Source organism: Anser cygnoides, chromosome 33 (assembly GCF_040182565.1).
Source record: "Anser cygnoides isolate HZ-2024a breed goose chromosome 33, Taihu_goose_T2T_genome, whole genome shotgun sequence".
Lineage (NCBI taxonomy): Eukaryota > Metazoa > Chordata > Aves > Anseriformes > Anatidae > Anser > Anser cygnoides.
The window spans coordinates 1,403,912-1,412,432 of record NC_089905.1 but is presented as its reverse complement, the minus strand read 5'-3'; the positions used below and the strand labels follow the sequence as shown (position 1 = coordinate 1,412,432).

The 8,521-nt window shown below is 62.8% G+C and overlaps 2 protein-coding genes across 7 annotated transcripts; one reads left to right on the top strand and one right to left on the bottom strand.

The window, feature by feature from the left end:
* Nucleotides 1-1,819, top strand: LOC136788164 (HCLS1-associated protein X-1-like). 3 transcript variants are annotated; one of them, XM_066986233.1, is made up of 8 exons: nucleotides 1-157; nucleotides 246-437; nucleotides 543-658; nucleotides 770-815; nucleotides 894-1,009; nucleotides 1,223-1,373; nucleotides 1,462-1,605; nucleotides 1,697-1,819. In XM_066986233.1, the coding sequence occupies exons 2-7, from the start codon at nucleotides 332-334 to the stop codon at nucleotides 1,578-1,580; spliced, it is 654 nt and encodes a 217-aa protein (XP_066842334.1). In that variant the 5' UTR covers nucleotides 1-157; nucleotides 246-331; the 3' UTR covers nucleotides 1,581-1,605; nucleotides 1,697-1,819. The 3 variants fall into 3 exon arrangements, with proteins under 3 accessions (XP_066842334.1, XP_066842335.1, XP_066842333.1); XM_066986234.1 differs by having other exon boundaries at nucleotides 246-427; nucleotides 534-658; nucleotides 1,462-1,819; XM_066986232.1 differs by having other exon boundaries at nucleotides 1,462-1,819.
* Nucleotides 1,820-3,265: 1,446 nt separating this feature from the next.
* On the bottom strand, nucleotides 3,266-7,994 carry LOC106029355 (uncharacterized). 4 transcript variants are annotated; one of them, XM_048054324.2, is made up of 9 exons: nucleotides 6,367-7,994; nucleotides 5,607-5,719; nucleotides 5,338-5,416; nucleotides 4,868-4,932; nucleotides 4,648-4,715; nucleotides 4,431-4,456; nucleotides 4,073-4,169; nucleotides 3,700-3,784; nucleotides 3,266-3,403 (listed from the first exon to the last, which is right to left on the bottom strand). In XM_048054324.2, exons 1-9 carry the CDS (start codon nucleotides 6,471-6,473, stop codon nucleotides 3,330-3,332), a joined length of 714 nt encoding a protein of 237 aa, XP_047910281.2. In that variant the 5' UTR covers nucleotides 6,474-7,994; the 3' UTR covers nucleotides 3,266-3,329. The 4 variants fall into 4 exon arrangements, with proteins under 4 accessions (XP_047910281.2, XP_047910280.2, XP_047910279.2 ...); XM_048054323.2 differs by having other exon boundaries at nucleotides 4,648-4,718; nucleotides 6,367-7,991; XM_048054322.2 differs by having other exon boundaries at nucleotides 4,431-4,459; nucleotides 6,367-7,984.
* Between the last annotated feature and the right edge of the window lie 527 nt (nucleotides 7,995-8,521).

The window sequence follows — 8,521 nt, the reverse complement described above, 5'->3', positions numbered from 1 at the left end:
GAGCTCTGTCCCGGCCCCGTTCCCGTTCCCGGTGCCGGTGCCGGTTCCGGGGGCGCTTTGCGGCGGCGGCGCTTTGCGGCTGCGGCGCTTCGCGGCCGGGCCCGATGAGCTTTTACGACGCCTTCCGCGGCTTCTTCGGGCTCCCGGGGGGCCGCAGGTACCGGGACGGGCCCGGGGCCCCCCCCCCAGACTCCCCCCGTTCCCCTTCCCGGTCTCAGCGCCCCCCCCCCCCCCCCCCCCCGCAGGCCCCGGGAGCCGCTGTTCGGCGGAGCGCCGCGGGACGAGGACGGAGACGAGGACGCCGAGGGCCCCCCCCGGCCGCCGCCCCCCGATGGCTTCGGCTTCGGCCCCGGCGGCCTGGAGGAGCTGCTCCGGGACGCGGGCGAGCTCCTGGGCGTCTTCGGGGGGGCCTGGGCCGGGACCCCCCCCGGCCATAGGTGGGAACGGGACCGGGGCTGGGCTCGGGGGGGGGGGGGGGAGGTGCTCGGCGGAGCCCCGAGGCCCGGCCTCACCCCCCCCCCCGCCCCGGTTGTGCCCCGCAGAGCCCCCCCTGCCCGGCCCCGGCCCCGGGCGGCCGCTGCGCGACTCGATGCTGAAGCACCCGGACGGCCCCGAGGGCGCCCGAGACCCGGCCCGGCCCTGGAGCCCCCTCCCGGGGGTGCGTAGGGGGGGGCCCTGCCCTGCTGGGGGGGGGGCCCTCGGGTGGCGGAGCACCCCCCCCCCCCCCGGGCCCCGGGCTCCGGTGACCGGTGCTGGCTTTGCCTTGCAGCTGGAGGACGCTCGCCCGGCCCCCCCGGAGCGCAGGGAGGACCGAGGTGGGTGCCCTTTGGCGGGGGGGGGGGGGTCGGGGCCGGGCGCCCCTTCCCCGCGCTCACCGCGCGGCCGCCCCGCAGATCTGGACTCGCAGGTGTCCTCGGCGGGGCTGGGCACCATCCTGAGGCCTGACGAGCCCCAGCCCCGCTCCTACTTCAAGAGCGTCTCCGTCACCAAAGTGACGCTGCCTGACGGGGTGAGTGTGCTCTGCCCCGTGACACGGTGTGGGTGCCCCATGACACCTTGTGGGTGCCCCGTGACACCTTGTGGGTGCCTGGTGCCATGGCGTGAGTGCCCCATGCCACCGTGTGGGTGCCCTGTGCCATGGCGTGGGTGTCCCATGACACCTTGTGGGTGCCTCCTGCCACGGTGCGGGTGCCCCGTGACACTTTGCGGGTGCCCCGTGCAGGCGGTGGAGGAGCGCCGCACCGTGCAGGACAGCCACGGGCGCCGCGAGACGACCGTCACCCTCCGGAGGGGCGACCAGGCCTTCATCACCACCACCAAGGAGGACGGGACGGGCAAGGACTGCCGCGAGGAGGTGCTCAACATGGATGACCGTGAGTGGGGGGGCTGACGGGGGGGGGTGCGGGAGGGGTGAGGGGAGCGGGACGGCGCCCTGCGAACGAGCCCCCCCCCGCCCTGCAGGGGAGCTGGCGCAGTTCGCAGGCACGTGGCCGCAGCAAGACGAGCTCCGCGCTCCCACCCTGAGCGACCCCTCGTCCGTGCTGGGCACCTTCTTCCGTCGCTGGTTCTCCGGCTGGTAGCCCTGCCCTCCTGGCAGCTGCCCCCGTACGTGAGAGGGGCGTGGGGGGGCCGGGGGGGCTGCCTGGCCCTGCCCGGGGCGGGCACAGCCCCTTCTCCCCGCCCGTTTTCCTTGCAGGTGGGTCAGGTCCTGCTGGGACGCAGCGGCTGTGCTGGGGGCTGCCCCCCCTTCTGGGGCACCGCTGCTTTTTGGGGGCGAGCGTGTATATGTGTACAGAGCAATAAAGTCTATTTATGCTAACGGTGGCGTGCGAGGCTCCTTCGGGCGCGGGGTGGGCCGGGACCCCCCCAGGTTTGGAGGTGGGGGTCCCACTGCAGCTCCGGGGGCTGCCCTGCGGGCGCAGCCACCCACGGGGCTCCTCTGCCCTGGCCCCGTGCCCGCGCTGCTCCCTGCCCGCCTCCCCCTCCCGCTTCATCGCCTCCCCCGGGCCCTTCTCGAGGGCCCTGGGAGCACTTCCAAGGCCTTTTCATTAGCGCTGCCCGCAGCGGCGGTGGCTTGGGAAGGGACCCGGCGGACGAAAGCAGCGGCTCTCCGGGTGGGGAAAGCTCCCACACCGGGACGCGGGGCAGCGCGGACTTCACGCGGCCGCCAGGGGGTCCTCGGGGGGGCTCCGGCACCACAGGCAGGGACGGGTGGCAGCAGGGACGCGGCTGCTGCCAGTGGCCCCACGCGGGACTCTGGTCCCTCCGAGGTCCCTGGAGAGCCTTGCAAGGTGTCTGGCTGATCCTAGAGCAAACTGCAGGGCCCTGGGTGGCCCCTAGGGTGCCCTGGAGCACGCTAGAAAGCCCTGTGAGGCCGCAAGAGGCTCTCAGATTATAGGAAGTGTCCTTGGGAGGCCTCTAGGGTGCAAGAGGAGGCTCCTAGGACAACCCAGAGTGCTCTCAAGTGCCCCGGGGAGGATTCTAGGGCACACTGGGAGACCTGTATCGGATGCTAGACTGCACCGGGAGCGTTGGGAGGCACGTACGGGGCACTGGAGAACAGCGGGGGGGGACTGGGATGCCTGCAGGGGACTGGAGAGAGCACTGGAGAGTCCAGCAAGGTCTTCATGGTGTGCTAGAGTACACTGCAGGGCCCTTCGAGGCCTCCAGAAGGTCCTAGGGAGCACTGCAGGGCCCCAGAATGCTTGAAGGCAGCACTGGGAGGCCTCTGCGGCATCCTAGAGGACAGTGGAGGTCACTGGGAGGGTTTCAGGGAGAGCTCGAGTGCACCGGGTGCTCCTTGTAGACACGTGAGGACTCTAGAGTGGATTATAGATTGACGGAAGGGCTGTAGTGCTGCCTTGAAGGACTCCAGGGCACCCACGAGGTCCCTGGAGAGCGTTCCAATGGCTCTAACTGGTTTTAGAACAAAATGTGGGCCCCTGGGAGGCCTCTGCGGCGTCCTGGAGTACACTGGGGAGCTCTGTGACGCCTCGAGCAGACAGCAGATTGCAGGAAGTGTCCCCGGGAGGCCTCGGGGCGCGAGAAGGGTGCCCTGCATTAGACCTTTGGTTCCAGGATCCTTATCGACACCGCGGGCTTGAGCAACGCAACCGGGCTGTGGGGGGCATCTGCTAACCTCACAGGAAGGGCTGAAACCCGCGAGATAGTTATCAGAAGGATTTGTGGCACGGAAGAAGCGAAAAAAAAAAGCCTGCAGGACCAACTCGCTTGGCATTCGCAGGTCTCGGACACGGTCGTTGGTGGCACCTTTAATGGAGGAAGGAACGTAAGGGTGCAAGAGGCCACAGGCTAGGAGAACGCGGTGCTTACACGGTGTTATTGATGCCGCTGGCCAGCCCCACGTCTCTCGTCGCTGTCCTCGTCGGGTGGAGGCGCCCATCTGCACGGGGAAAGTACAGGACCCACCTGGCTGCTGCTCTGCACCGCAGGAAGCAGCTGCGGTGGTGCTGGGAGGCAGCGAGCGCCCGCGTGGACGACAGGCGCAGACAGCAAAGGGTGATCCGGCCACGGTACTCAGAGCCAAACGCAGCGGGGAGGAAGAGAGCCCCCTGCCTCGGCAGGGAAATGCCCGCGGGGGCAGCGCCAAGGCACCCGCAAGGAGCTCGAGGGCAGGGGGGGGGTCAGAGAAAGCTGCTCGGCCCCAGCCTTGGGCCCCGTGCCAGCACGTGGCTGTACCTGAGCTTTTCGGTGCCCGGTCAGACGGCTGAACGTCGTCTTCCGAAGCCGTCTCAGAGGCTGCCCGTTTCACCTCCTGAACCACCTGGGAAAGACAGAAACGGTCGCAGGAAGCAAACGCAGCGGCGGCGGCTCAGCTTCTCCGGAGGAGAAGGAGGCCTGGGTCAGAAGCTCGCGGCAAGCGTTGCCTGGAGGGATGCAAGAGAAGGAAGGGCTGAGGAACAGTGTCTGTGCCTGCAGCCACAGCGCAGACGCGGGCCAGGCCCCGCACCCTTCTCTCCACCCTCTACGCTTGCCAGGTCAGCCAGGAGCCAGGCTCCGGCCGCCTGGGGTTCTGCTCATCCCGGCCTCCTTTCCCAAAGCGCGGGATCACCTTCGTCACGCTGCTGAGCTCTGCCCTCAGCGAAGCCACCTGCTCCAGCAGGAGCCGTATCCTCTTGCCTTGGGCCTCCATGGAATCCAGGGAGTTCCTGCGGCCAAGAGGAAAGCAGTAGATCTCATCAGAGGGCAGCCTGTCCCCTCCTGAGAGCTTCCGAGCCCAGCAAGGAGGCTGTGCTTGGCTCTCCTTTCTTTCTCTGCGTGAGTGCTCCCCTTCATCACCAGGTTTAGCGAAAGGCAAAGACCCAAAAGACACACGGGAGCCCCGGATGCTACGAAAATGAGTGCGAGTAGCCAGAGGTCAGCTGAGGCTACTGCACGAAACCAAGTCCCGCTCAGGAAACGTCTCTTACCGCACAGACTCCATTTCTTCCAGCAGCTTCTGGAAAGGAAAAGCTCTCTGTTAGAGAACCGAAGCTGCTGGGGCTCCCCACAGGCTTCCCCAAGAAGACACGGCAAAGCTGCTGCTTCCTGGGGTCGCTCCACAGGGAAGCAGAGCAGCCAGAGATCGACCCAGCTCCCATCAGCAGCGCTCCTGTAGGAGCTGCCTGTCCCACAGCAGTCACCCACCTGGGCCGCTTTCCTTGCCCCCGTCTTCCAGGCCAGCCGCGAGGTCCCGCAGCAAAGCGCGCCAGCTGCTGCTGTGCACATCACCGAGAGATGGTTATTTTGCTGGGGTGGCGAACGGTCCCCGTGGTCACGTTGTCTCCTCCTGCTGCCGTGTGGCAGCAGGCGAAAGGAGGACGTGGGGAACGTGGCTGCTGCCAGACGTTTGCTCGTGAAAACTCACCAAGGGTCACTGAGACCACGATGAAGATTTTCAAGAACTCCTTCTTGTGCAGGGTCATCTTTTGCCTAAAAGGGAGGGAGTCTTGTTGTTAATGTTCCAAGCCTTGGGCAAAGCCCTCTGTGGGTGGATTTCCACTTGCAGTCTGAGAAGAAGCTGTTTTGGAAGCCTGCTGCGGAGAGAAAGCTGAGCGGGCAGCCCCCAAGAGAAACGCTCCTCCTGTCCACGCTGTCCAACGCCGCAGGCAGATCTTCCCCAAAGGAAGGGCTCCAGGAGCACCTTCAGAAAGGGAGCGGGAATAACCCAGGGAAGTAAACGCAACTACAGAACGGCAACGGCAGCGCCTGAGCTTTGGCCAGCAGTAGCCACGGTGTGCTGGCCGGGCAGTGCCCGCCGCCCTCCCCTTGTCACCCTCTGGCCCGCAGCCATCCCATTTTTCCCCCCGGTCCACGACAGAAACGTGTTGTACGTACGCAGCAGAGGTGCAAGTCTTGAGGAGGCTCTGCAGCACGAGGGCCCTTGCCAGACGGTGAGCAGTGCTGACGACCATCCCTGGGCGAGGAAATGAGCGCACAGTCAGGTCTCTTGCCCTGGATCCCCACCAGAGGCGTGCCCCAGAGCAGGGCAGCCTGTGGTTCTTCTGCCACGGAGGAAATGTTGCTGGAGCGATTTCCCCGGGCACAGAGGAGCTCCGTGGGTTCACCCCAGAGGACTTCGGAGCAAGCAGCAGCGCCCAGCTTACCTGCAGCTTCCGTGGCCGTGCCATGCCGCCTTGCAGGCTCTTGGCTGGCAGAGCCAGGAACTAACTCCAAAGAGTGCCTCACCTCCTGCAGCCCAACCTGCACGTGGAGGCACCTGCGGGAGGAAAAAGACGGAGCCTGTCTGTCCGCAGGAGCCACAGCAGGCAGGAGCAGCCTCGACAGAGCCCCGTGCCAGAGGACAGGGCTTGGGAAGCCTCCCAGGGGCCTCCCAGCTGCAGCAAGAAAGGGCAGCGGAGCTGGGTGACTTTCAGGGGCCTCCACAGGTTCCCTGGGCGACCTGTGCCAGTGCCTCACCACCCTCTGAGTAAAGAAGTTCTTCCTTACATCTAATCTAAATCCACCCTCAATAGCCTCATGCTGCTCAGGGAGCAGGGACAGTCCCCTACCATGGCCTCCTCCCACAGGACGCTGGTGGGGTCCCCGTCCGCACGGCCACCCCGCTCAGCCAGGCACGGCCGTGCTATGACAGGAGCGGCCCCAGCCTAGGGCTTGGCCTCCCCATGCAGCAAAACTCGGGGCTTGGCCCCCCCGTGGGGCAAAACTCGGGGCTTTGCCCCCCCTGTGAGGCAAAACCTGAGGCTACTGCCTCCCAGCAAAGCCTCAGCGTCGCCCTCCGTCAGCTGCCCAAGGCTGACCCCGCTCCACCGGCCGCCTCGCTCTGTGTCCATGTGTCCCTGCGTCCACAGGTCCCCCTGCCCACGGTTCCACCCCGGCCCAGGGTGGGAACAACCCGACTCGTACCCGTGGCTCGGCCCCGCTGCCTCCCCTGCGGCCTCGCAGGCGGCCCCGCTCTGCGAGGGGCCTGGCGATGCCCCTGGGCGCCTCTTGCGGGGAGCCCTCCTCGCCATCTCCGGGGCTCTGCAGACCGCAGGCTCACCCAGGGGGGAGCGCAGATGCCTCTGAGGTCACAGAGATGCCCCCTGAGGTGGCAGCTGTGGCATCACACCGGGGTCTTCTTCCCGAGGTTCTTCAGAGGTTCTTCCTCCGTAAAACCCAGCCCAAACGCAAAGGCTCGCCCTGGTGCCCGTGTCATTTTTACGTGCATGTTTCACGTCTTGGTGAGAAGAGGCATTTTGTTTTATTGCACCGTTTTGCGGGCTAAACATATTTTGCAAGCATGAAACGGAACGGGGCCCAGACAACAAAGCACTTGGTGCTTACTTCTTCTCCTGTCTAACAGGGTTTCTCTGGGCTTTTCATTTGTTTGATTTTTAAACTGTCATAGGTATACAGCCTCAGGTCCGTAAAACCACTTGCAAAGCTGCCTCTTCTGCTGGGAACAAAGCCACAGGGATGAAGCTTTGCTGCCTTACCAAGCCTGAAGCAAAGTTAATACTCTTAGAAGTGCCCCCCATCAACACTGAGCCAGAGCGACGACATCCAATTGATGTGATGAAATGGAAGAGATTGGAAAACTCTCAAGAGAAAGGAGATGGCTGGAGAAGATATTGTGTGGCTACAGAATCATAGCGTCATAGGAAATTATAATCAGAACAGCAAAATGGGTTAAGTTTAAAGCTAACTGAACTTTCCTCCTGTTACAGCTCAGTTCCTGTTTCTCTAGAAAGCTGACTCTCCAAAAAGTTACGAAATGTCATATGAGAAAAGTCAGACGCGGGTGGCAGATCCGATTTACTGAGCAAAGGTCTTTGCATCTCAACATTTATCTGTAAGATCTGGAAACGCGTGTTTTCTAGACATAGATGAGAACAGAGGCAGTTTGCCCTACTTGTTCTTCCATCTCAGGTCATCCACAGAGGCTTTTCCTCCGAAACGAGTCCAAGCTCTTCTGCTCTCCTTGTCCCCGCTGTCTTCAGACTCCTACTGTCCAAGGAGTTTATGAGTGTCCAAGGGTCTTTCCTGACCCATGAAACTGGGATGTCCACTACCAGCTTGATCATAGCACTTGCAGCATCTTCTTTAGTCAAAATGATTCCCAAATTCGATTGAATAAAAAGACCCAGCCTCACAGCTGACCTTGGTGGGAGCTTCCCTGGGTTTCCCATAGACAAGCACCGCTTCCCTCACTGCATTTTTCACAGCAGCATCCTTCTCAAAAGATTTTTCAGGTCCAGGAGCAACTGACGTTACGGCATTTATAATTGTAGCTGAAGGAAGAGGCCCATTAAATCCTCATCCCCTGCAGCACCGTGGAGACAGGCTGGGGTGCAGCAATTTGTTGTGGGCGCTGACAGCGACCTGCGTGGCTGAGGGGTCCCTACCCAAGGCCTGGCGATTGCCCAGTGCAGAACACAAGCTGTAGCGGAGCTGATCATGGCCTTTTGAAGGTAACGCCGGCGGTATCCGGATCCTTTTCTAGGGATGCATTTCCATCTCCATGACTTGAATTCCGTGGTTCCAAAAGAAGACATTGCAAGGTGGGTATATGTGAGTGCACGGCTTTTAAAATCCCAAGACATAAGCCTCCCCTGATGCGTATTTCTAACAATCGCCCCCGTACCTACACAGAAAACACCCTCCCATTAATTATAAATCCAACAAGTGCTTTTAATTCTGTTTTTGGCCTTTCTGCGTAGTGATAGGAGCAGAGCGCTGGTTGTGCAAGGCAACCCCAACAGCTGAGCGTGGATTAAAATTCTTTTTAAATACATGTTTATTTTGTACACTGAAAACCCTGGAACTGGGGGCGGGTGGGGGAGACTGAGCAGAACTGGGAGCTCTGAAGAAGACTGGGAGGGTACTGGGAGGGTACTGGGAGGGTACTGGGAGGGTACTGGGAGGGTACTGGGAGGGTACTGGGAGGGTACTGGGAGGGTACTGGGAGGGTACTGGGAGGGTACTGGGAGGGTACTGGGAGGGTACTGGGAGGGTACTGGGAGGGTACTGGGAGGGTACTGGGAGGGTACTGGGAGGGTACTGGGAGCTTTGCGCACGG

Coding starts and splice junctions, on each gene's coding strand:
- LOC136788164 (XM_066986234.1), top strand. CDS start 105: ATGAGCTTTTACGACGCCTTCCGCGGCTTCTTCGGGCTCCCGGGGGGC. Junction 816..893: donor GGAGCGCAGGGAGGACCGAG/GTGGGTGCCCTT, acceptor GCCGCCCCGCAG/ATCTGGACTCGCAGGTGTCC. Junction 1,374..1,461: donor GGTGCTCAACATGGATGACC/GTGAGTGGGGGG, acceptor CCCGCCCTGCAG/GGGAGCTGGCGCAGTTCGCA.
- LOC106029355 (XM_048054321.2), bottom strand. CDS start 6,473: ATGGCGAGGAGGGCTCCCCGCAAGAGGCGCCCAGGGGCATCGCCAGGC. Junction 5,720..6,366: donor GCAGCGGGGCCGAGCCACGG/GTACGAGTCGGG, acceptor TTCCTCCCGCAG/GTGCCTCCACGTGCAGGTTG. Junction 3,404..3,699: donor CCGGGCACCGAAAAGCTCAG/GTACAGCCACGT, acceptor TTCCCCGTGCAG/ATGGGCGCCTCCACCCGACG.